Here is a 26,445-nt window from a genome sequence, read left to right as displayed (position 1 = left end):
GTATCCGGAGGTAGCTGGAAAAAAGCCAACCTGTATATATTCACATAGGAATTGCTTCAGAGGGTATAGAGCAGGTCTTCTGAAAGCTCAGCCTAAGTGTGTAACAAAAAGGCTATCACAAGAAAAGTTCTCTTTAGAAAATAGTGTTTGGACCTGGTCCAGCAGGCCATAGCTGGAATAGAATAACCAGTGGCCTTTCGAAATTCCCACCCCCATTTGTTGAGTCATCTGAAGGGATGGGGCCCAGAAACATTGAGACATTGAACATTGAGAGAAGCTCCTCGGGGAGATTGACAAGGCCAGGTGAGAGAACTACAGTCCTGGTAATCAACACTTAGCTCACGACCGGGAAGGTAATCAGAGTAGGAGGTGCTACCCATTATTAGTTAGATCATCTTTGATACTCCTAATTTCCTACAGATATGTCTTTTACAGAAAAATAAATGAAAAGTGATAATTGTTGAAGAAGTATTAAAATCTCACGTATATTATGAACATGGGATTATATGTCAAACATTTTTAAAGTCCTGATGGGATAGTAAAGTATACTTACAAATTAGGAGATCATCTTGGATAGGCTTTAAAATGTAATCTTTGGTCTCTACTCAAGAGAATAATGGAGTCTTAGGAGTGATATGAAAATTAAATTTAATTAAAGACAAACATCACATACTTCCACCTTCCCCAAAATGGTCACTTCATCTTAATTAACCTAAATGGAAACTATTATGACTTAAGCCTTCATTCTGTGATATGCGTGTTTGGGCAAGTTTAGGCAAACAGCAAAGATTGAGAACTCCTATCACCAAACCTATAGCACTTTGAAAATGCAAAAGCCTACTTGATTCTCCAATCTGGCAATTCAATATGAGCTGCCAAAATTTCCTCCAATTAGTCCTTCCACTCCTAATAATCGAGGTTCCTTGGGGTATATAACCTTGGGGTCATTATGGTTTTCCCTTGACAGATGTCCAGGATACAGGAGTCCTCCCTTATGATTCTCTCAGTTAGCTTGGGCAACTCTGGTATCAGAGCCATGGAAGTTCAACATCGTCGTCACCAGCTCTGGAAGATCAAAGTCATGTTTCCACCCCCAGTCTTTCCGAGCATTGCTGTCATCAAAATTCATCGGCCAACTATCCGCTAGGAAAAGACATGGAACAGAAACTTAAGTTACTCAGGCTCTAGATTTGCAAAAAGGTCTAGAACATTTTATATGAAGGTCTCCTGTACAAGGTACACCAAGGAAATTCACTCTTTGAAATTCTTCCTTTGAGCAGACCAGAGTGGCCATCATGTGCATTCACAGCCACCTTCTCTTAACATGCCTCCTGTCAGACACTGTGAATTGTGACACACTATGAAAATGTGACACGAAGTTGTAAGGTAGGAATCTTATACTCAAACAGTGCTCAAGGGCCACAGTGGCAGAGTCCCAGCATTGGAAACCCCAGGGATATTTTCTTACACTGTCTGCTTGTTTTACGTCTAAACTATAAAATGGCAAAATGCTGATAAGCTGTTTATTTGGAACAGAACTATTCCACCCCCTTTAGGTAGGATTTCCCCAAACTATAGCAACTGTTGGCTTAACAGCAGCTCCTTCTGCGGCAAGTGTCAGGTCCTCCTTATCCCCCACGTTTTGTGTCCTCAGGGGACTCTCAGCCCAGACTGAAGCTTAACTTTGGTTGTCATGGGGTTTGCAACAATGTACCGACCTATGGCCTGTCGAACAGAATCCACATTGTACGTGATCTGGAATTCTGGTATGTGCTTGAGAAGCTCCTGGGCCAGGTCCTCAGGGGTGAAACTCATGGCATTGACATTGTAGGTCCTCATGGACAGGGACTCTGCCGGGGCCTCCATGACTTCCAGGGTGGCCCTGAGGCAGTCATCAATATACATCATTGGGAGCCGCGTGCTGGATTTCAGGTTGCACTCAAATTTGCCATTCTTTACAGCATCGTGGAAGATCTGGACTGCATAGTCTGAAAGAGAATCCTGTCTGTGGGTCTTCTTAAAACACTGAATGAACCTCTTGCATTAGGGCAGTGGTTCTCAGAAGCCTTAGTCTCAGAGCTTCTTTATGCTCTTTTAAAAAAAAAAAAATTTTTTTAATGTTTATTTATTTTTGAGAGAGAGAGTGCAAGCAGGGGAGGGGCACAGAGACAGGGAGACACAGAATCCGAAGCAGGCTCCAGGCTCCAAGCTGTCAGCACAGAGTCCGACACGGGGCTCAAACCCCTGGACTGTGAGATCATGACCTGAGCTGAAGTCGGAGGCTCAACTGACTGAGCCACCCAGGTGCCCCTGAGCATCCAACTCTTAAAAATGTTTTTTTAATGTTTGTATTTATTTTTGAGACAGAGAGAGACAGAGCATGAGCAGGGGAGGGGCAGAGAGAGAGAGAGAGAGAGAGAGAGAAAGAGAGGGAGACACAGAATCCGAAGCAGGCTCCAGGCTCTGAGCGGTCAGCACAGACCCCGATGTGGGGCTTGAACCCACAGACCATGAGATCATGGCCTGAGCCAAAGTTGGACGCTTAACTGACTGAACCACCCAGGTGCCCCAGAACTTCTTTATGCTCTTAAACAACACTGAGGACCCCCCTCCAGGAGGTCTTATTAGTGGGAGTTACACCAGTACCTACCACATGAGAAATTAACTGAGAATTAAAAAAAATATTACTACATTTTAAAATGACAATAAACCCATCACATGTTCATATATATATTTTTTATATGAAGAACATATTTTCCAAACAAAAGAAAATTTAGGGAAAAAAATGGCATGTTTTACTCATTTGACAATCTCTCCACTGCTTGGTTTAGAAGGAGACAGCCGGGGTCTGCGGCCTGCTTGTGCGTCCAGGCCACTGGGCCACCACACATCACCCAGCCTTTTAAAAAAGTCCTCCATGCCCTCATAGAAGGGAGTGAAAGAAGGGCAAACAACATCTTAGTACTGAGATGAAAACAGTTTTGACCACTGAGACCCCCTGAAAAACACCAAAGATCCTGAGGGATTCCTAGGAGAGGCACTGTATTAAGGCAAAAGCTTTTTCAAAAGTAACCCAAACCAAAATCTCCTTTAAAATCCCTCAGATTTTGTCAAGATTTATCTTTTATATTGTATCTCAGGACCCCTCATATAGGGGTTACTGAATATAATGCATGCTTGAGTCCAAATTAATTATAATAATACTTAAGCTCCTTTTAAAATGCATCTACTGGGGCGCCTGGGTGGCTTAGTCGGTGAAGCGGCCGACTTCGGCTCGGGTCATGATCTCGCGGTCCGTGAGTTCGAGCCCCGCGTCGGGCTCTGTGCTGACAGCTCAGAGCCTGGAGCCTGTTTCGGATTCTGTGTCTCCCTCTCTCTGACCCTCCCCCGTTCATGCTGTCTCTCTCTGTCTCAAAAATAAATATAAATATTTAAAAAATAACAAATTAAAAATAAATAAATAAATAAAATAAAATGCATCTACTCCTGAAACCAATATTGCACTGCATGCAAAAATTTTTTAAAAATCATAAAAAATAAAATAAAATATGCAATGCATACAGTCCATTTTCTGCATTAAGAAACAAAGCTCTTGGGGCGACTGGGTGGCTCAGTCAGTTAAGCATCCAACTTCGGCTCAGGTCATGATCTCAAGGTCTGTGAGTTCGAGCCCCACATCAAGCTCTGAGCTGTCAGTACTATTTCAGATTCTGTGTCTCCCTCTCTCTCTGCCCCTCTCCTGCTCACACTCTGTCTATCAAAAATAAATAAACATTAAAAAAAATTAAAAAATGGAAAAAAAAAAACACCTCAACCCTTGAAGAAACAAAGGCTGCATTAAAAAAAAAAAAAAAAAAAAAAGAGGCTATTTCTTATTTGGTGTCTTCCTACATCGCGGGTGACAAATATGTCCTCACACCCGATCTGATTCCAGCACTGTGGGTGGCCAATCCTGAGCTGGATTTGCAGCACCAGCATGAGCTGCCCTTAACAAGTTCAAGTCAAGAGGATTCCGTGAGCTTCAGATGCACCTCCCAGAGGGGATGTGGGACATCTGTGAGCACACAGTTAAAAGACAGCCAGTCCCTCACCTCTTCACAGCACTAAGAAAGCCCTTCTCACATGGGACAGAAACAGAAAACAACACTTACCAGTTGTTCCTCCACCAGGCTGGGAGTCCGCGGAGATGATTCCAGGGTATCTCAGGCATCGGAAATCTAACCCATACCGGTAATGATAATACTAGAGAAAAGAGAAAAACTACTTTAAAACCAGTCTTTTCAATCAGATAGAGCAAAGAAAACAAACAAACAAACAAACAAACAAAAAAACGCTTTTTTTTGGTGAAAGATCTTTCCATGCAGTTCTACTAAAATATTCCTTAAGGAAAGGAGACTGTAGGATTTCTAAGAGTCACTCATTTTTCTTTAATAAATAATCCCGAGGTTTTTCTCTTCAAAAAATCATCACTCTGGTAACATATTAACACGGTAAATAATAAATCAGCCCGCACTAGGGGCTTCTGACTTTGTTTGGAAGCAAGTCACTGCTCATTGTCCTGAACAATTCTCCACGGGCATGTTCCTGCAATGCAGCACTGGAAAGTGCAGGGGGTGGGGGGGCAGGGCGAGAGGAGAGCAATAACTGATTTATCAGCTAAAGGAGCAAACACCAATTGACATTTGCTGTAGAGTTATAAAGACAACGATTAATTAAAAAACTAAAACCCAAAGTCATTTGACATTCTCTAGAACACAAAGTTTTAAAATCACCTCCAGTAACTGCCAGTACTGGGAGCTTTTTGAAAGACTGGACCAGTACACAGAAGAGAGGCAGCAGTGGAGGAGAGGGTGCCATTTGAGAGGCCTCTAGGAAGGGCTGAGTGTTATCATGTGGCCAAGGGCTGAGGAGTTCTTCTGGAGCTATCAGGACCTGCCACTTGGCAAACACAATCAGTTTAGGAGCACTTCTGGGGGCTGGGAAGGGGTGGGGGCAGGGAAAAGTCACCCCAAGCATGAATCAGCAAGTGTTTGAGGCAAAAACGAACAGAAAAGGCAACACGGAGTTATCTTGCCAAGCAATGCTTACTTCTCCCATGAGCTCCGCATGGACCTTGGACACCCCGTAGATAGTCCTGGGCCTCTGAATACAGATATCGGGAGTTGGATTCCGGGGAGAAGTAGGTCCAAAAGCTCCAATTGTGCTAGGCACAAACAATCGCAAATTGTGCTCTGCTGCAACATCCAGGACGTTATGCAATCCTGAAACGAACAGACATGGTCACAGTCTGAAAAGTCTCTTCCCGGTGAACTGAAAAAACTGGCAAACAGATCATTTGGGGCAAGAAACTTACCGGTGATATTTACGGCTCTGGCCAAGGATACGTTTGCTTCTCCAATGGCACTGAGCAAAGCGCTATAATGAAACAACCAGGTAATGCGGTTGTTTACCACGATCTCCCGAAGATTCTTGTAATCCAGAATGTCAGAATAAATAAATGGGCCTACGAGGAACACAGCAAGACCACAGATGCGCAAGTTTGGGGTTTAAAAAGCTAAGTGAACTTTCTCTTCCTCTCCTGTTGGCTTGTGAATTCCAGTAGGGTCAACTTGGTAACTAAACCACTTGGACAATATGCATTTTTCTTATGAAAAGAGTAACAAACCCCTACCACCCCACAGGTACTAATAGCTAATGCTTACACAAGACCTACGCTTGCCAGGCACTGTCCTACGGGCTTTCTCTCTCTCTAGCTCTCCTACAGTTTTTCAGGGAGATACATTTTATTGAGGAGGAAACTGAGGCACAGAGAAGTAAGAACTAGTCAGGATGAAACAGAGAGCAAGTGAAGAACTGGGGTCACAACCAGGCAGCCGGTTCCAGAGTTGGTGCCGTTAATACTACCCGACATGCACACAGTGATTTCACTCTGTTGAAAAGTTACCTATTTTAAAAGGAATATAAAAGTGGAGTTTTGAAAGAATATACAGCTTTGTAGAGAAGAACCATAAGCAGGAGTTCATCATACCCGGTCAGGCTGGAGGAAGAGCCAGTTTCATTCAGTGGCAACTTCCCCCACTGCCCCCAGGGGCCACATGATAACACTCAACCCTTCCTAGAGGCCCCTCAAATGGCACCCTCTCCTCCATTGCTGCCTCTCTTCTGTGTACTGGTCTCGTCTTTCAGGCTCCCAGTACTGGCAGTTGGTGGAAATAATTTTCAAACTTGGTGTTATGGTAAGTACCGGTAAGCCAAATGCTGACGTGGAGCCACAAAGGACTCGCAGACGTTATAAAAAGGTTTCCAAGGTAGGAGAAAACTTGAGGAGTCTGGAGGCCTTGTGTGTATGCACAGTAATTTAAGAGCAAGCCTATGCAGAAATAGATTAATTTCTATTAATTTCTATAAATTTTTAAAGCTCCCTTTCCTCATTAGAGCACTTGATTTTTATTTTCCCTCTGAGCCAAGAAGTTAACTAAGCACTCAAAAAGGCAGGAATCAAAGTTTTTATTCCAAAAATACTATCCCAGGTAACACCCAAAATATTCCAAAACTTTACTTCAGGTTCAGAACTCTCCTGTTCTTGTAACACTTGAGCAAACAACAGCATCACTGCAGACATTTCCCAGAACTACTAGGGACAAATGTATGAGATTTTTATTCTATTTTACTTATTTATTTATTCATTTATTATTTTAATGTTTATTTTTGAGAGAGAGAGACAGAGAGAGAGAGAGAGAGACATAGAGCATGAGCAGGGGAGGGACAGAGAGAGAGGGAGACACAGAATCTGAAGCAGGCTCCAGGCTCTGAGCTGTCAGCACAGTCCCATGTGGACCTTGGACACCTCATAGATGATCTCAGGTGAGATCATGACCAGAGCCAAAGTTGGATGCTTAACTGACTGAGCCACCCAGGCATCCACAACATAGGAGATTTTTAATAGTGACACAACTCTGCCTCAAAAGTGCTTTCTTCCTTTCTTTTCTTTCCTTTTTTTTTTTTTTTAAAGTAGGCTTTACTCCCAGCATGGAGCCCAACACGGTGCTTGAACTCACAACCCTGAGATCAAGACCTGAGCTGAGCTTGAGAGTTGGACACTTAACCAACTGAGCCACTCAGGCACCCCAATAATGCCTTTCTTTTCATCACAAGCCTGGTTATGAGCTGTTGTACACAGTGATTTTATGAACTGCCTCTCTAACTGGAATCTGAAAATCAAGAGCTAAAACAAAAGCAAGACATATTGATCTCTTACCACTGTGGAAAATGTGATCAGGTGGTTTCCTTATGTCGGACAAAATCACATTGTCCTTCCCAAAGCGTTTCCTGAAGGACAAAATCAAAACACATGAGTAGGTACATCTAGGATATAACTGGTCCGATGAAAACACTCTTTCAAACAGGGAAAAGGACCAGCGTGGGAGAGGATGAGCCGTGGACCTGTTACAAGTGTATGATGTTAAGAGGCAAAATAAAACGTATTCTAAACAGCCAGTTAGCTGGGACACCTTTAATATGGTAAGGGGCAAGAAGGAAGAGAAAAATTAAATAATAAAATGGCACCAAAGGCAAGCTGTACATACTGAAGAATTCAGGTTTTCAATCTTAGCGTTTTGGGCTCTTACCTCAAAAAGTTAGCAAGCCCCACTCCAAGCTGGCCAAGACCCCCTAGATGAAGAAGAAAAAAGTGGACCTTTAATCCAAATCTAACCGATTCAATTATTCCCAGAACACAATGACACACGACGACTATATGACAATCTCAGCTAATTAGGGAAAGTGCTAGTTTGACCTGACAGAACTAAATTACCTCCTCCAAGCTAAGACAGAGATCAATGCAGGTAACATTAGTTTCAGAGACAAAACTCTTCCCAGCATGGAGTAGTTGTGGGAAAGAAAGCAAGGGTGAAGGAAGAGAAAAATCACAAGAAAGCCGGACAACCTCCTAGCTCCCTGGGCCAGGAATTGCCTCTCATTATTTGATGGGCTCTGATGCTTGTGTGCGACAGGTGCCAAGACATTCAAATATAAGGGTTTGAGGTCAGCCTCCAGTGGGATTATCCAGAAGCCCATCCTCCAGCAGAACTGGGCTGACAGGAGAGGGGAAAAAGGGGACAAACCAGGAAGTCATCTGAAAAGGGGGCAAACATCTGAATCGACAAGGAGCTATGAAGAAAATTAAAAATGTATCTTAGAGCTTCCTGATTAGAGGCTTAAAAATGCCACTGACGGGGGCGCCTGGGTGGCTTAGTCTGTTGAGCGTCAGACTCTTGATCTTGGCTCGGGTCATGATCTCACGGTTTGTGACTTCAAGCCCTATGTTGGGTTCTGTGCTGACAGCACAAAGCCTGCTTGGGATTCTCTCTCTCCCTCTCTCTCTGCCCCTCCTCTGCTTGTGCGCATGCTCGCTCACTCTCAAAAGTAAATAAACATTGAAAACAAAATATGCCACTGACAGAAGTGGGAGAGGTTGGGGCTATGGGTACATTTGGGGGAATGTAACTGCAAATTCCATCTGAGAGAAATAAACAAGGTGGGGAGATACAGAAAGTGGGGTTTCCTGTAAGCACTTGTTACCGTGGGACTAGAACCAAGCCCACTAACATCACCACTGGGTTCTAGAAGATGCTCTGTTGGTGGAGGCAGGAAGGAGTAAACCAGAGAAGCAGGTAAACCAGGGAGGACAGTGCAGAGGGGAACTGACTACACCTGAAGTCAGTCTCCAGCAGGAGAAGAGGCAGCGGCAGTGACAGAAACACACACACACAGTGTGAAGAAGGTAGGAAGCCAAGGGAAGACAATCTGGCAGGAAGGAGGAAATAAAGCGTGCCTGTCAAATCAGAGGTGGGCTTGGGGGGGCTGGAAGGACGCGGAGTGCCCTGTGAAGCCCAGAGCGAGGAGTGTACATCAGGGGCTGGGTGTACACGAGGCCAGGAGCACAGGGTGTGAGTCCGGCAGTGAGATCAACAACATTGTGCGATGTTGGCAACGGGTTCCTCAGGCCCTGACCTGCCTTCTCTGTTGCCCACACACAAACACGCAGCAGCTGCTTGGGACAGGTGACGCCAGGTTCAGGTTGAGGGGTTTGGCCAACAAAAGCTGTGCCTGATGCACAGTCCATGCCCCAGTCCCTGCATATGACCTATCTGTGAGCCCTCGCCCCCCAGGCCATCCCAGCAGCCAAGGACACCGGAGCTCCACAGCAGCTTCTTGGCCCCCAGGTCCCTCTATCCTCCCTTCAGACCATAAAAAATTACAACAAGGAGGGGCACCTGGGTGGCTCAGTTGGTTAAGCATCGGACTCTTGATTTCGGCTCAGGTCATGATCTCGCGGTTCGTGGGATTGAGTCCCCCATTGCGCACTTCGCTGATAGTAAGTACGTAGCCTGCTTGAGATTCTCTCTCCCTCTTTCTCTGCCCCTCCCCTGCTCGTGCTCTCCCCACCCCCCTTTCTCTCAAAATAAATAAACAAACATTAAAAAAAAAAAGATTGTGACAAGAAAATGAAGCACCGGCAACCGTGACAAAATAAGGATTTGGGGCTTGCAAGATTCTGGAGGAAGCCAATAGCAGAACAGGTAGTTTCTGATGAATATGTTAGCTGGTGACATGGCAGACCTTCCAAACACAAAGTCACACAGAGACAGCACAGAAAAGAAAATAAGAATCAAGTTTCAAATGTGGAAAAAAGAAACAAAAAACAAGAACAAAAAACACCCCAACCTGTAATTAAGACGCGTGGCTGGTCTGTTCCAGAGAAAGAGGAAGAGTAGAAGTTGGCATCTGCTGGAATTTGCCGAGGGGAGGTGCCCAGAAACCGGGCCAGCGGGGCAGAGGTCCAGCAGCCACAGGCTGGTCTCCCCGGCATCTGGCCCACAACCTGCTGCAGCATCCTGGCGACTGGCATCGCTCTTCAAATACCCTGCAGTAATAAAGGAGCAGAGCTCACTACACAATCTTCTATTCTCCCAATGCATCCAGACTCAAGCTCTTTAACTGAAATGAACACTAAGATTGTCAGCTCATGACCCAAAAACCGTTTGGAGTCGTGAACTGAACTAAAGAGGCTACCGAGTGGGAAGCCGGTCAAGAGCCTGCCATGAGCCGTGCTCTGTGAAAAGGGCATCAAACACTGTAGGCAAACAAAAGCCGGGCAGAGATTTAGAACTGAAATCGCACAATGGACATCAATGGCATCTAACGGTCACAGTGGAGGTGACCGTATATACAGCCAGAAACACCAAGTCAGTGGATTCCAGTGAAGCCTTCAAATCTTTACAACTGTTACCAGTCTGTCCACACACCATCACAAGGCACAAACAGGTCCCAGGTTTCATAAGCCAGTGCCCTGTAGATCTTGTGCTAACCTTCAGATGTTACCTTTAGAATGAACCAGACTAGAAAAGCAGATGGTTAAGATAAAAAGGCCCTTGGCGATATTTAATAAGCTGTAACTACTTTGTTTACTGCCATCTCCTTAGAAAGGATCATTTAGAAAAGTCATTTTTGGGGCACGTGGGTGGTTCAGTCGGTTAAGCATCTGACTCTTCTCTCAGCTCAGGTCATGATCTCATGGTTCGTGAGTTCCCGCCCTGCGTCGGGCTCTACACGGACAGTGCTGAGCCTGCTCGGGATTCTCAGTCTCTCTCTCTCAAAAACAGATGAATAAACAACAACAACAACAACAACAAAGCCATCTTCTCCTTTCCTTCCAGATCACGTACATTTTAGTCTCTCTCCTCTTCACCAGTTGTATTGCTTACTGACCATGAAATCAGTTCTGGCCTTAGGAGGCCAAGATGGTCCAATCATACATGGCTTGAGACCAGATCCGCATGCAGGGCTTTCATTTTCCTGATTCCATGCCCTGCACCCAGACAAGCATGTCACAAGAGTAAATCAGAGCTACCCCGCTTGCTCTGCTGGTTCTGACCCTCTAAAGTCAGGCACTCTGCACATGGCCTTGTGGCTTCCACAGTAAGCTTTCCAACAGAGCTGGGAGATAAAGCTTCAGAGCCAATCCTGCTGGCCTGCCCCTTTACAAAGAGCTGACAAGATCTCCACCACCTTCTGTTTTGCATCATACAAGGAGAAAAGGTAGATGCCAGTTTTAGATCTGACCTTGGCCAGCTACCACGCTCCGCTCAGCGCCTTGAGGCAGGAACAGTAACACAGCCCTTCAAAGCACGGAGGCCCTTAGTCCCAGCCAACTTTGCCAAACAAGCAGAGGAGAGCCTTCTGCTGGAGCCTCTCTAGCTTGCTGTGGGGTGGTCAGGACTGGACAAAAGGCCTCCCCTCCTCTGGACTGCATTACAGGAAAGGCCCAAGCATCTCAGAAAGACCTTTGTTTGGAGAAATCATCCTTTTAGTCATGGTTGTCACCTGACACCAGGTAAGAACAGGATTCTTGTTCTTTTTTTTTTTTTTTTTTTTTTTTTTTTGCGGGGCCAGGTTGGGAGGCAGGGTGGAGTAAATTGTAATTTTTTTTAAATTGGAAACCAAACACACAACTTGGAATGGATTCGAGGCAAACTGTGCCATAGCACTTTAAGTGGCTACACAAAATTTAAAAAGCAAGTGGGGCGCCTGTGTGGCTGAGTGGGTTAAACATCTCTTGATTTCTGCTCAGGTCACAATCCCAGTGTCACAGGATGGAGCCTGGCATTTGACTCCAGGCTGAGCGTGGAGCCTGCTTAAGATTCTCCCCCGCCTCCTCTCACTCATTAAAAAAACAAAAACAAAAACAAAAACAAAAAACACTCTTCAAAAAGTAAGGAGCTATCAAAAAAATGTTTCTAGTATGGGACCAGTAGTGCAAGAAACAGCATGTGAATACCTGGATAATACACCCATTTTGCAATAGTGCAACGCTCAAGTACATATTGCTGACTGTCCATACTCCACACTGAGTCTTGGCTCCTCACTTCTACAACATGCTGACATTTCCTAAAGAAAACTACTTAAAAAAAAGGCATAACCCAGATCTTTCCTCCTTGACCCACTCCATCTCAGTTTAGGTGTTCAGAAGGGCCTAGATTAATCCAGAGGCAGCTGCATGCCACATGTGACTAGATCAGTTTTCTCAAGGTTTCAGGACCATGACAGTAAGATAAGGGAAGGAAACACGGTGGAATGAAGTCCTAATTCCTATACATGCATATTGTTGGACAGCAGGGGGAAACCTTTTACAGACAAGTTACCAAAAAAAGGCAAATAACTTGGAACACATTGTGCAGTATCTGCACGTTGCTGTCACCGCGTGTACGAACTCTTCATAGTTGGACTGAATATCTGCTTCCCTGATCGTTTTATCAGCCTACCATCTGCTCACTTTTCCACCAAATTTGTCATCACATGGCCAAGCCCCGCACTCACATAGCCATTGCCATCCTTAACAAACACGCAGACTGCTTCTCCAATTTCTTCTTCACTGTGCCTTTCATTTTTTTTTTTGCCATCATCGTCAGAAATTCCAGGAGGTCAAGTGTGTCCTTATCATCAGCATCCACTTCACTGATCGTGTCCTGTAACTCTGCTTCTGGGAGAATCTGCCCAAGAGACCCGGTTACAGTTCCCAATGCTTCTGTTGTTATGGTTCCATCACCATCCTTGCCAAATGGTGGAAAAGCTTCTTGGGATTCTGCCGTCTGCTCCTTGGTGCTGCATGCTGGTCTCTGAGATGCCACCACCCAGCATGCCCCACTCGGACCCAGATTTCTGACGCTTAAAGCTGCTTTTTTCAGCAAGTGCCAAGGGGATGGCAAGGAAGCCAAGAAGCAGATAGATTTGGCAGAACATTTAAATATCAAGACAATTCTCCATTCCCCATAGCAAATAATGGATGGCTAGTTGAAAAAAGTGGGTTTCTTTTTTTTAATGTTTATTTTTGAGAGACAGAGAGAGAGAGAGAGAGAGAGAGAGAGGGACCCCAAGTGGGGGAGAGGCAGAGAGGGAGGGATACAAAGAATCCAAAGCAGACTCCAGGCTCTGAGCTGTCAGCACAAAGCCTGACAGGGGGCTCAAACTCACGAACCGCGAGATCATGACCTGAGCCAAAGTTGGACGCTTAACCAGCTGAGCCACCCAGGCGCCTCTAGTTTTTTTTCTTTTAAGGTTAAAGAAGGGGTGTCTGGGTGGCTCAGCTGGTTAAGCGTCCAACTTCGGCTCAGGTCATGAGCCTGCGGTTCATAAGTCAGAGCCATGGGCGGGGCTCTCTGCTGTCAGCTCTGAGCCAGCTTCGGTTCCTGTCCCCCATTCTCTCTGCCCCTCCCCCCCTCAAAAATAAACCTTAAAGAAATGAAAATAAAGGTTAAAGAGACTGAAGTCAGGGAAAAAGCAAACCTTGAAGATACAAAAGACTTGCGACTCCATTCATCTCTTTCCCCACAAGGAGAAAGCGTGGAGGAGGCTCACATTCTTAAACGAATATAAAGCATTTTAGGTTAACAACGTGGACAATTCATAACTGAGTTGGTTCTTCTTATCTCACTACTACTAACAGCTAACATTTGAAACTCGCACTCCCACTATATGCCACAGGCCAGGGAGTCAACCAGTTAGTTCTTAAACACCAAGCCACAGTACTGTCGCCATCATGGGACCACTCTGATTAACCATGCATGGGCACTGAAAACAAAACTGCCAACCATCTATAGCATGTCGCTTTTCCAAGTCAAGATTATCACCTCGCTACTTACGGCCAAGTTCAATTTCATAGTCTTAAGGCAGCAATTCTCAGGTTTTCTGGTCTCAGGACCCCTTTACATTCTTAAAAATTGAAGACGAAAAAGAGCTTTTGTTTATGTGGGTTACATCGGACAACGTTTGTTGTGTTAGAAAGCAAAATCGAGAAACGTTTACCATAAAATTCACTTAAAACCAATAAACAGATAAACATATTTTTATGAAAATAACCACATTTTTTAAAAAACCTAGTGAGAAGAGTGCCACTGTTTACATTTTGTACATCTTTGTTGTTTGCCTTAATGGAAAACAGCTGGATTCTCACACATGCTTCTGCACCCCATCTGTGACTTAAATTGAAGTATGTATAAAAAACTCCAGCACACGGCAAAAGAATGGGGAAAGGGAGCAGTGTTTTAAAAGCCTTTTCAAGGGTGCCTGGGTGTCTCAGTCAGTGAAGCATCAGACTCTTGATTTTGGCTCAGGTCACGAGAGTATAGTGAGTTCAAGCCCCACGTTGGGCTCTGAGCTGGCAGTGCAGGGCCTGCCTGGGATTCTCTCCCTCTCTCTGCCTCTCCAGACTCGGTGCTGTCTCTCTCTCTCAAATAAATAAATAAAACTTAAAAAAATAAAATAAATAAAAGCCTTTTCAGAGAATTCTGGATACTCATCTTTGCTATCCCAAACTCAACACATGGTAGTTTCTTAAAGGTTACCTGCAAAGTAGAATCTGAAGCCATTATCAATGCACCCCATTACATTAAAACCCACTGGTCTATCTAGTGCTTTGAATGGATCCTTTACCCCTGAATGATTTTGTTATCTCATATACTGGTTCAGCAAGTTAAGCAGGGCTTCCAAATGTTAACACACTTCACTATACAATATCAACAAGTCACACTGATCTCATCAGAAAACTTCTAAATACTGGGAAGCTATCAAGCTCGCAGTGGTGGATACCAGTCACTTGGCAATAAACACCATTAGCTGTTTTCTTGAATTGACAAGCTCACTTGGTTCATTTTTTTAGAAAATGTATTCCAGGGGCGCCTGGGTGGCTCAGTTGATTAAGGGCCCATCTTCGGCTCAGGTCATGATCTCACAGTTTGTGAGTTCAAGCCTCGCATTGGGCTCGCTGCTGTCATTGGGGAGCCCACTTCGGATCCTCTGTCCCCCTCTCTCTGCCCTCCTCCCCCGCTTGCACTCACACACTCTTTTTTTTTTTTTAATGTTTATTTTTGGGAGAGAGAAAGAAAATGTATTCCAACCATCCAAGTATGAATAACCCTAGATTTTCAGTTATTCATTGAAACAAAAATAATTTTCCATTAAAAACAAAGTGGGGGGGTAGGGAAGGAGGGTGGTTCACCTCACAATTCAATCATTCAGGTGCTTTACCTCAAGTAAGCCGTCCCACCTCGACATAGAACAGGTGCATCCACTTACCACATGGCATCCTAAAAAGATATGTCCTCCGGGGTCAAGATTTAATAAAGCTTCACATTTTTACTATTATATAAAGGGCATTCGTAAGTAAATCTGGCAAATTTTTCTTTTCTTTTCTATTTTTTTATTGAAAGCCCACGAAGAAGACCATCTACTGGTCGTTTGATGCCACGGCCTCGATTCCTGTAAAGGCACCAGTAGTTTTAGTCAACACTGTTTTTGCCCCAGCAGTGCAAATTCAATGCAGTCGTCCCCAGATAAAGCCTGAAATTTAAAAGTGTTCTTCTACGCTGAATACTTTGGCACCACTTGTATTTGCTGCCAAGCACCTCCTGAAAAGATGCTCTCTGGTGAGCGGTTTGGTGCTGATACCAAAGGAATACAAACAAAATGACAAATCTAGCCAAGGCTGCTAGTTCTTCCATTGATTTGTAAGGTAAAATTCGCTTCTGTTAAGATACTAATGCGGTCTTCATGTGTGCTGCGAAAGTTTTAATTTGACAGGCTTCTGTATTATTAGAAAGTGACAGTGCTAATGATTCCTTTCAATGCTTTTTCATCCCAACAAGGCTTTATTGTGTTTCTCCAGCCACCGCAATTGGATAACCTAGCCTGCCCGAAGCTTCAATAGCTTTTTCGTTGCTAGTTTGGAAAGCTGTGACAAATCATTTCTGGCTTTTAAAGAGCTCATCATAGCTACATTTAAGCCATTCAATTCATTTTTTTCTTTAGAGGACTCTGCATGGTTGATCTCAGAATAATGCTACTGGTACCATAATATTATTCAAAAAAGGTTCTGCTGCATAAGACATATAATGTAAATTTCTAACATATGTAAAACTGACACAATCTGTCACATTTTTACGTCTTTTTTAGTTCTGTCTACTTCTCTGTAGTAAATTCCTCCCTTCCATTATTCAGACAATTTTGATAGATCATTTCATTTTTCCCCCCAGCTTTTATAGACATGAATGGTACATTTTTGAGTAGAAAAAAATCAAGTTTTCTAATATCTTCCTGTTTAGCAAACAATCTATCCTTATATATAAAAAAATATATAAATATCCTTTATTTTAGAATAATTTTATATCATTTAAAAATTTAGAAAAGTTTTCAAATCAAGACTACAAAGCATACTTACTTTTTGTGGGTTTTTTTTCCATATATGCAAAACTTAGAGATTTCAAAGTAATGACTTAATAAAAGAAAACGAGGTCACAGAGGTGATAGTAGGTATAACTGGATAGCTAGTAAGCATGTAGCAGAAGTACTAAAAATAAACTGAGTTTATCTCTGAAAACACATATTTATACTCCAAGCCTACTTACCCTTAGAAAGTTCTAGAAACATGAGATTCTAGAAGACACAAGCACACATTTCATTAGCCATCAGAGGAAAGGCTCATCACAAGTCATGGAGACTCCCACTGTATGCTTGTCAGAGAAAGAATGAAAATGGCGAATAACATCTCAGTCTTATTTTTAAAACAGTTTGACCTCATAGACCCTAAAATCTGTCTCATACTTTGAGGAGAGCTGCTCTAAAGTAAAATTTGCCTTGCCAACCTAGTTATTAAATGTATGAAGGGAAACCATCAAAGATTCTCTGTCCCTCTTTAAAGATCAGATTATAGTCCGTAGACTCTCTCCCAAGCACCTTGTTTACTTTAACTGCAAAGGGATGAAAAAGAAAAAGGTCAACAACAGACTCCTCCCCAGAAATAATGAAGTGCCTCCCGAACCCAGGCCTCTCCAGGGTGGTTACTATACCACTTTTCCCATCTCCTGGCATGTACCCTATCTGCATGAACCACAGAACTCTAAGACAGCAGTGACATCAGGAAGAGAGTGGGGGTGATACAGATAAAGACTCAGAGCTCAAGTGGCTTTGGTCATTGTACAGATATGGCAGGGCTAGTTAAGGAATTAAGGGGAATAATACTGAGGTCTCTAATTTGTGCTACAGTAAGAATGGGCTCCCTGGAGAAGCAGATCAGGTGAGAAGACAAGGAGTTTGGATTTGGACATGTTGGTTTTCGGTGCCAGGAGACAATATGGCTGTCTCTCTCATAAAGTTGTGAGTGCTTATGAGTAGTTCCTAGGAGTACCTGATGTATGTCAGTACTCACCAAACACCATGTGTAACAGATAGACCGGAAGGAGAAAACAGGAAATATCAAGGGTTTGTCTACACCACACAAAAAATACAGAATGCCCCTGTTCTCTGAAAAAAATTACTTCAGTTTCTCAGGGGAAAAACTTACTTCACTTGTGATTGCTCTGAAGATAGATAATTCTGTTTCAGGAATATTAAAAGAAACTCTAAATTGAAACACTTCAGTCCAACAAAATAGGCCTTTTCCTTGAGGGTACACCATCAATTTCCCTTCATGTGCTTGTTGCCTTGTGATCTCCTTCGATTCTAGCCCTAATCATTCTTAGCCATGGAGATAGTAACTAAGAACTATTAAGTCATATCTCCAGCACTAACGCATGAAGGTAAAAGTATCCAGCCACTGACAGATGAATGGATAGACAAAATGTGGTATAGACACACAACAGTATATTATTCAGCCTTGAAAAAGGAGATCGTGCCACATGCCACAACATGGATAAACCCCCAGAACATGCCAAATGGATGAGTCAGTCACAAAAGGCCAAATACAGTATGACTCCACTCTTACGAGTTCTACAAGGTACGGAAAGTAATGAAGATCACAGAAAAAGGAAGTAGAAAGGTAGTTGCCAAGGAGTGGGGGATAACGGGGAAGGAATATCAGTGTTTAATTAATTGACATATGCTTTCAGTTTTCTGAGATGAAAAAAGTTCTACAGATCTGTTGCACAGTAACATGGATATACTTAATACCACTGAATTGTACATTTAAAAATGGTTAACGTGGTAAATTTTACATTATGCGATTGGAACCACAATTTAAAATAAAATTTAAATTCATTTTTTAAAAAAATGTTTATAAACAAGTTGAGAGGGAGCACTGTGTGCAAGCGGGGGAGGGGTAGAGAGAGAATCCCAAACAGGGTCTGGGAGCCTGACACCGGGCTGGATCTCACCAACCCTGAGATCATGACCTGAGCCGAAAGTAAGAGTCCAGCGCTTAACCAACTGAGCCACCCAGGCACCCCGAAATGCACTTTTAGAAAAAGTTTCCAGCACCAACAAATGGTCTGCACAGACATATGTTGCTGAGGAGCTAGAAAATTTGCCCAGTAGAGATCAATGCTGTCTCCAGAGACCTAACAGTTCAGTTGGTGCCTACCATCTCCAGTCTCACCCAAACTCCCAAGCCCTTTTCCCACTTAACTCCCCAATTTGTTCTCCTCCCTCTGCTGAAACCTCTTTTGTTCTAGCGGCTTCATCTTTTCTCCCAGTCTCAGGTATCTCCAGGACCCACCGGTTGCTCCCAACCTTCATTCCCTACTCCTCAAAGTGGGGATTCCTAACCCTGCAATCGGTGAAACTGCTTTCAAAGAAGATGTGCCCTAGCCTGGTGGACGATTACTTTCTTTGCTCCAGTAAACTGCTGACCATGCCCACCTTCACTTCTCCCTCTTAGCCTGTTTTAAGGACCAATAACACTTATAAAACACATGCAAGGCAATCTCTCCTTTCAATCTTCCGGTTGACTAAATAATACTAAATGTGTGCTCTTAACAGTACCGACCCAAAGAAAAACCAGGCACCTCATAACTACTGACCATTGATCAAACACCTGCTTTCCTGAACTCTTACTGAACCCTCACGGTAACCCTGAAGCTGACATCTTTTCTCCGTTTGGCAGGATGAATTGACCTGTCCAAGGTCAGGCAAATACTAATCACCAAGAAGGGGTAGGAAACCAGATTCGTTGAGTCTCAAACGCTCCTTCCCAGCATCCCTACTCTTCTCCTACAAGAAAAGAGATGCGATCAGGTACCCAAGAAGACGACAAAGAGGAACATCCCCGTGGTCGCGCAGAAGGTACCCTCCACATGCCCCCCCAAGCCCCCTCCAATGCGCTTCCTCTGCGCCCCTCCCTAGGAGGGCACCAGAGCAGCCTAAGGGGTTCAGGACACCGCCAACTCTCTTGCTGTGAGAGCCTGCCTACACGCCTTTGCCAAACTTCAAGTTTCCTCAGTTTTAGAAAGGGGAAAATGATGGGACCACCACACTAGATTACTGAGAGGATTTAATGGAGCAATCTAGTTAGAGCACTTAGCCACACTGCTAAACGCAAAGACTCCATCAACGAGCTGGTAAAATCTGGACTTATTGTGGGGATGAGCCGAAAGCCAGAAATGGTCTAGAAAAAAATGCCAGAGTTTTAAAAAGCATGAGATACAGAGGGTCTCAGAGGGCAGTCCGGCTCTGAAGAGCGGGTGTCCTCCTCCCATGCACACTTGCCGGGGAGAGGGGACCCAAGAAGACGCGGGGGGTGAGCCGCACACGGGTCTCCCGACCTCAGCCTGGCTCCTGGGGAAAAGGGTGTGGGGTCCCATCCTCCCTGGGAGTTGACCGGGTAAACCGGTTTTACGAGAACAGCCGCGCCTATCTCTATTCCTTGGTGGAGGTTGCCCTTGCAAAGTGGAAGGGGTCGGGGGTCGCGTCCGGTCGACCGAGCGGCTCCCAGTCCACCCCCGCCCCCGGGCCCCCGGGCCCGGGCTCCCGGCTCCCAGCTCCGCGGCGACGGCTGGAGACCCGCGCTCACGGCCGGGTCACATCGATCGGAGTCCCAACGGGAGCCGGGGAAGGCGGGGGGCGGTGGTGGATCTGCTCCTGGGTACAGCCGCCGGGGTAGCGTCCGGCCACCTCCGCACTGACCTTCCGAAGGAGCCTCCCAGAGATGCTGAGCTGCGAGAGCCCACGCTGCAGCAGCACGTGGCCTGAGATCCTAGCGCCGCGAGCGGAAACCCGAGCGGCTTTATCCTCTCTGCGCCCGAACCCGCCCCTCCGCTCACCAATCCCTTTCTTCGGCCAGCGCCCGGGCGGTGGCTCCAGGTCAGCAAGGGGCCGGGGTGCGGGAGGGGTGTGTGCGGAGGGAGGGCTCCCGTTGCCTTGGCAACCCTCCCCCGCCAGTATAGGCCTCCGCCTCCGACCGACCCGGTGGAGAATTAAGCCACTGCGAGGGACGCGCGCGGTGTACCGGGCTTCGGCGGTGCCAGCCTGCCAGCCTTCATGGGGCACCTTCAGGGTGCCGGCAGCTCTGCGAGGGCGTCCCACTACACGGAAATCGGCCCCGCCGTACGCCTGAGAACCGGCTCGGGCTGCTGTTGAGCGGCTCCGCAGGGAACCTGGGGATGAAGGCGGGACGCCGAAGAGGAAGCTGGAAGGATTGGCTCAGGAAATACCCCGGGACCCGGAGACAGGAAACCTGGTATGGGAAGACCCTGAGCGAGTCATTTCATCTTGGTTTCGCACATGGGAAACATCAATGTCAAAGTAGATGGCCCCCAAGGCGACGGACCAGCAGAGTCAGCACCACCTGGGAACTTGTTAGACACGAAAATCCGGGGCCCCATCCCAGACCTGCAGAGTCCTGATCTCTGGGGGCGGGGTCCCGCCAGCTGTGTTTTAACAAGTCCTCCAGGTGATGCTCATGCGCGCTAAAGTTGGAGAAGCTCTGGTCTCAGGCCCCAGTTCTCAGACTTCGCTGCCTGTTAGAATCACCTGGGAGTTTTTGACTCTCCCAATAACCAGACGGTACTCTGAATCAAATGAATAAGAATCTCGTTTGTGGGGTTGGGGGAGGAGGAACCCAGGCTTAAGTATTTTTTAAAAGCTCCTCAAGAGATTCCAATGTGCAGTCAAAGCTGAGACAAAGCAGTGCCCATCCCCCCACCCGGATCTACTGAATCACTGTCTGCGTTTTAAAAGATCCCCAAGCGATTCTCACGCACATCAGGATTTTGGAATACAGCTCTAAGGAAGGTCTCCTCCAACATTAAGAATCTATGACCTCATTAAATAGGTCTAATTTTGTTTTACACTTAGAATGCTCCATTTCTTCAACATTTTTTCATATGACATAATCCTCATTATGTGTTTTCTCTGTTGCACTTGAACTCTAAACTCTTAATTACAGGCTTTTTAACCTCTCAGGAGACTTCAGAGATTATGAAGGGCACCATACCCCCTTCACAGTGGAAAAGGCAAAGACCCTTCCAGAAGGTAAAGACATTTGCTCAAGGCCAAGGGACTAGAATGCTGCCCCAGGCACTGGGTCCTTTCTAATACATCGTATCATATCACGAGGTTTTGTTTGTTTTCCTCAAACCTTGTGATGGCATCAGAGAGCCGGAGCTTGCTTTGAGTGGGGTTGGAGGTGGGGAACTTGCTGAGTGGAGCAACCCACTGACTTTGCTGCTGATCGGGATCCGGGATGGGGTAGGGGAGAGAGAGGCGTGGCTTAAGCCTTTGTTTCCGAGGAGGAGGGTGGATTTACAAGGGACTGAAAGCTGCGTGGTTTCTGGCTACCTACCATCAATTTCCTCTCTTTCTCACGGAAACAGTCTGGTAGTAACATCATCAGCCCTCTTCCTCTTCCAGCCAAGAGAGAGGCACTTCCAGTGGATTTGAATCCTGGTTGGAGTGGTTAGAGAGGCTGAAAACAGCAGAACCGGTCCCCAGCAACCGAGGTCCCCTCCAAGAAGGTCAGTCCTGCCTGGGGGCCACTGCCTGGGGGCTTCCAGACTCCCAGACGCCTTTCCAGGCTAATTCTCCAGCTTTGCCAAGTCTGTCTTCCTCATATCCTTTGGATTAAGTCATCAGAGCAGGTTTCTGTTACTCTAATTTAGATTCTGATAATATTCAGACTTTCCCTCCATTTTCAGGGTTGAGGTTTTCATTCTCAGATCACAAACCCAAATAAAAAAAATAATATAAATATCCTCTAGTCTATACTGATATAAACAATGAGTAAATAAATGAAGTAGAAGAGACAACTCTTTCTTACAGAAGAATTCCAACTAATAAATGTAGAAGAAATGAGGGATATAGACATTCCCTGTAAGAACACCACGGCAATAGTTGCTGCAGGGAGCAAATTCTTCCTTCCTCTGCATTTTGTTCTATTCAGGCTCTCAATGGATTGGATGATACCAACTCACTCTGAGTAGGGCAGTCTACTAAACCCACTTATTCAAATGCTGATCTCATCCGGAAACATCCTCACAGACACCCAGAAATAATATTTAATCATGACACCAGGGGCACCTGGGTGGCTCAGTCGGTTAAGCGTTTGACTTTGGCTCAGGTCATGATCTCGCGGTCCATGAGTTCAAGCCCCACATCGGTCTCTGTGTTGACAGCCCAGAGTCTGGAGTCTGCTTCAGATTATGTGTCTCCCTCTCTCTGTCCCTCCCCTGCTCATGCTCTCTCTGTCAAAAGTAAAGATTAGAAAAAAAATTTTTTGTAATTTAAGAAATTAAAAAACAAACAAATAAAAAAATCATGGCACCATATGGCCCCATCAAGTTAACATATAACACTAACCATCATATAGTCTCCATAGTTTTGCCTGTTCCAGAATGTCGTTAGCTGAATCATACACTATGTAGCCTTTTCACATTGGCTTCTTTTACATAGTAATATGCATTTAAAGTTTCCTCCGTGTCTTGTCATAATTCTGAATAATATTCATTGCTTTTTTTAGCACTGAAAAAGACTCCAATATCTGGACATACTACAGTTTAACCATTCACCACTCCCTTGTAATCTTGGTTGCTTCCAAGAAATCTTGGTTGCTTCCAAGCTTTCTCAATTGTGAAGAAAACAGCAGTAAATATCCATGTGCAGGTTTTTGTGTGGATGTAAGTTTTCAACTCCTTTGGATAAACACCCAGGAGAACAACTGCAGGATTGTTTGGTAAGAGTATGTTTAGTTTTGTGAGAAAACTCCCAAACTGTCTTCCAAAGTGGCTGTACCATTTTGCATTCCTACCAGCTAACAATAAAAGTGCTTGTTACATCTTCACCAGCATTTGGTGTTCCTTTTATTTTTTTTAATTTTTTTTTTACACTTATTTATTTTTGAGAGACAGAGCGTGAGTGGGGGAGGGGCAGAGAGAGAGAGGGAGACACAGAATCCGAAGCAGGCTCCAGGCTCCCAGCTCCGAGCTGTCAGCACAGAGCCCAACTCGGGGCTCGAACCCACAAACCGCGATATCATGACCCGAGCCGAAGTCGGATGCTTAACTGCCTGAGCCACCCAGGCGCCCCTGGTGTTGTTTTATTTTTTATTATTTTTTAAATTTTTTTTTTTTTAACATGTATTTATTTTTGAGACAGCATGAACAGAGGAGGGCCAGAGAAAGAGGGAGACACAGAATCTGAAACAGGCTCCAGGCTCTGAGCTGTCAGCACAGAGCCCGACGCGGGGCTCGAACCCACGGACCGCGAGATCATGACCTGAGCTCAAGTCGGACGCTTAACCGACTGAGCTACCCAGGCGCCCCTCTGGTGTTGTTTTAGATATTCACTGCACATGTGTGGTGGTATCTTGTTTTAATTTGCAAATCCCTATTGACATGATTTTAAGCATCTTTCCATATATTTGCTTGGCATCAATCTTCTTTGGTGTGATATATGTACAGATCTCTTGTTCGCTTTTAACTGGTTGTACATTTTCTTATTTTTGAGTTTTAAAAGTTTTAAAAAATACTTTTTGAATAACTGTCCATTATCAGATAGGTCTTTTGCAAATAACTCCTTCTCTGTGGTTTGTCTTCTCATTCTCTTAACAATGTCTTTTGCAGAATAGAAGTTTTTGTTTTAATAAGTCCAGTTTACCAATTGTTTCTTTCATGAATTATGCCATTGGTGTTGTAACTAAAAAGTAATCACCATATTTAAGGTCATCTAAGTTTCCTCCTATGTAAGATTTTTATAGTTTTGTTGTTTACATTTAGGTCTATAAACCATTTTGAGTTAATTTTTATAAAAGGTGTAAGGTCTGTGTCTATATTATATATTATATATATTTGTGTGTGTGTGTGTGTGTGTGTGTATGGCATATGGATGTCTAGCTGTTTCAACACAATTTATTGAAGACTCTTCTCTGTTGTGTTACCTTTGTACTTCTATGAAAGATCTATTGCCTATATTTGTATAACTTTCTGGGGTCTCTATTCTGTTCCATTGATTTGTCTATTCATTCTATACTGTCTTGGTTACTGTAGCTTTATAGTAAATCTTGAAGTTGGGTAGCATCAGTCTCCTGATTCTGGCCTTCTCCTTTACTATTACGTTGACTATTCTGCTTCTTTTGCTTCTTCATATAAACTTTAGAATCATTTTGTCAATAACCACATTTTTTTCCTTGGGATTGCATTGAATCTATAGACCCTTTTGTGAAGAACTGACATGCTGACAGTATTGAATTTTCCTATCATTAACATGGAAACTATCTAGTTCTGTGATTTCTTTCATCAGATCTTATAGTTTTCCTCATTGAGATCTTGTACAGATTTTGTAAATATTTCATTTTGGGGGAGGTGTGAATGTAAATGGTATTGTTTTAAATTTCATATTCCACTTGTTCATTGCTGGTATATAGGAAAATTATTGACTTTTGTATATTAACCTTGTATCCTGCAACCTTGCTATAATCACTTATAAGCTCCATTTTTTTGTCAATGCTTCCTGATTTTCTACATAGATTATGTCAGCTGCAAAAACAGTTTTATATCTTCCTTTTTTATATGTATACCTTTAATTTCATTTCCTGTCTTATTGAGTTAGCTAGGACTTCCAATATAATGTTGAAAAGCAGTGGTGAGAGGGGACACTTTTGCTTTGTTCCTGATGTTAGTGGGAAAGTTTCTGGGTTTTTTTGTCTGTTTTTTACCAGTAAGTATGACATTTGCTGTAGGCTTTTTGTAGATGTTCTTTATAAAGCTGAGGAAGAACTTCCTCTATTTTTAGTTTGCTTTCAGTTTTTATAATGAATTGGAATTGCTTTTGGTCAAATACTTTTTCTGAATCCATTAATAGGATCATGTGATTTTTATTGTTTTTCTGTGATGTGATGAATTACATTAGTTAATTTTTGAATGCTGAACCAAACTTGCATACCCAGGGGATCATGGTGTTTTTCAAATTTATCCTTCTATTACCTTCCTTTTATTGTAATTTTTAATCTATTTACATTTAAAATAATTAATGATAAAAAAGAAATTTACTTCTGCATTTTGCTATTTGTTTTCTGTACGTTTTATAGCTTTTTTGTACCTCATTTCCTCCATCATTGCTATCTTTTGTGTTTATTGTTTGTAGTGACTTTAGATTTTCTTCTCATTTCCTCCTCTGTAGATATTGTTTTTGTGGTTACTATGAGCCTCATATATAGCAACCTAAAGTTATAACACTCTAATTTGAATTGACATCAACTTAACTGTAAGAGCTTACAAAAACTCTGCTCTTGTGTAGTTCTGTCTCTCACTCTTTGTTGTTATCACAAATTACATCATTATACATTGTGTGCTGAATAACATAGATTTATAATTTTTTTTATGTCTTTGTCTTTCAAATTCTGTGGAAAATTAAAGTGGAGATACAAACCAAAATTACAGTAAGATTGGTTTTTATATTTGTCCATTATTTTACATGTGCTGGAGATACTTATTTCTTCTTATGGGTTTCGTTATCAACTAGTGTTGTTTCACCTCACCTTGAATGACTTCCATTAGTAGTTTTTGTAGACTAGGTCTAGTGGTAACAAGCTCCCTGAGCTTTTGTTAATCTGGGAATATCTTAATTTCTCCATTATTTTTGAGGACATTTTTCTGTATATAGAATTCCTAGTTGACGAGAGTTTTTCTTTTAATATTTTAAATGTATCATCAACCTGTCTTCTGGCCTCCATGGATTCTAATGAAAGATCAAATTGATAATATCATTGAAGATCCCTTGTATGTGTTGATTCTCTTACTGCTTTTAAGATTTTTTCTGTGACTTTTAGTAGTTCGATTATGTGTTTCACTGTGGGTCTCTGAGTTTATGCTACTTGGAAGTCATTGAGGTTCTTGGATTTTTAAATTCATGTCTCTTTTTCAAATTTGAAAGTTTTTATCCCTTAATTCTTCAAATAATCTTTCTACTCCTTTAACTTTTCTTTGTTTGATTCCCATGTTGGTCCATTTGATGGTGTCCCATCGGTGTCATAGGCCTGTCCACTTTCTTCATTCTTTTTCTTCCTGCTCCTTAATCATTTCAATTCACCAATCTTTAAGTTAGCTGATTCTTTCTTCTGCCTGAGCAAATAATTTGTTGACTCCTGCTAGTGAATTTTTCATTTCACTTGTACTTTTCAGCTCAAGA

The 26,445-nt window shown here is 43.6% G+C and overlaps 1 protein-coding gene and 1 long non-coding RNA gene across 5 annotated transcripts; one reads left to right on the top strand and one right to left on the bottom strand.

Annotated features, from left to right (window-relative positions):
* Nucleotides 1-631: 631 nt before the first annotated feature.
* LOC106975805 (L-threonine 3-dehydrogenase, mitochondrial) lies at nucleotides 632-20,085 on the bottom strand. 2 transcript variants are annotated; one of them, XM_027069421.2, is made up of 9 exons: nucleotides 19,951-20,085; nucleotides 9,727-9,925; nucleotides 7,629-7,671; nucleotides 7,259-7,329; nucleotides 5,354-5,503; nucleotides 5,089-5,261; nucleotides 4,152-4,242; nucleotides 1,719-1,988; nucleotides 632-1,143 (listed from the first exon to the last, which is right to left on the bottom strand). In XM_027069421.2, exons 2-9 carry the CDS (start codon nucleotides 9,908-9,910, stop codon nucleotides 1,004-1,006), a joined length of 1,122 nt encoding a protein of 373 aa, XP_026925222.1. In that variant the 5' UTR covers nucleotides 9,911-9,925; nucleotides 19,951-20,085; the 3' UTR covers nucleotides 632-1,003. The 2 variants fall into 2 exon arrangements, with proteins under 2 accessions (XP_026925222.1, XP_026925231.1); XM_027069430.2 differs by lacking the exons at nucleotides 7,259-7,329; nucleotides 7,629-7,671.
* LOC113602443 (uncharacterized) lies at nucleotides 8,513-23,101 on the top strand. 3 transcript variants are annotated; one of them, XR_008296018.1, is made up of 6 exons: nucleotides 8,513-11,395; nucleotides 18,932-20,127; nucleotides 20,320-20,503; nucleotides 21,212-21,297; nucleotides 21,676-21,779; nucleotides 22,781-23,101. It is a non-coding gene; the product is annotated as an uncharacterized LOC113602443 (long non-coding RNA). The 3 variants fall into 3 exon arrangements; XR_008296017.1 differs by having other exon boundaries at nucleotides 8,517-8,782; nucleotides 18,932-20,503; XR_008296016.1 differs by having other exon boundaries at nucleotides 8,517-11,395; nucleotides 18,932-20,503.
* Nucleotides 23,102-26,445: the final 3,344 nt, after the last annotated feature.

This window comes from Acinonyx jubatus, chromosome B1, assembly GCF_027475565.1.
Source record: "Acinonyx jubatus isolate Ajub_Pintada_27869175 chromosome B1, VMU_Ajub_asm_v1.0, whole genome shotgun sequence".
NCBI classification, from domain to species: Eukaryota; Metazoa; Chordata; class Mammalia; order Carnivora; family Felidae; genus Acinonyx; species Acinonyx jubatus.
This window is presented reverse-complemented; position numbering and strand designations above follow the sequence as displayed.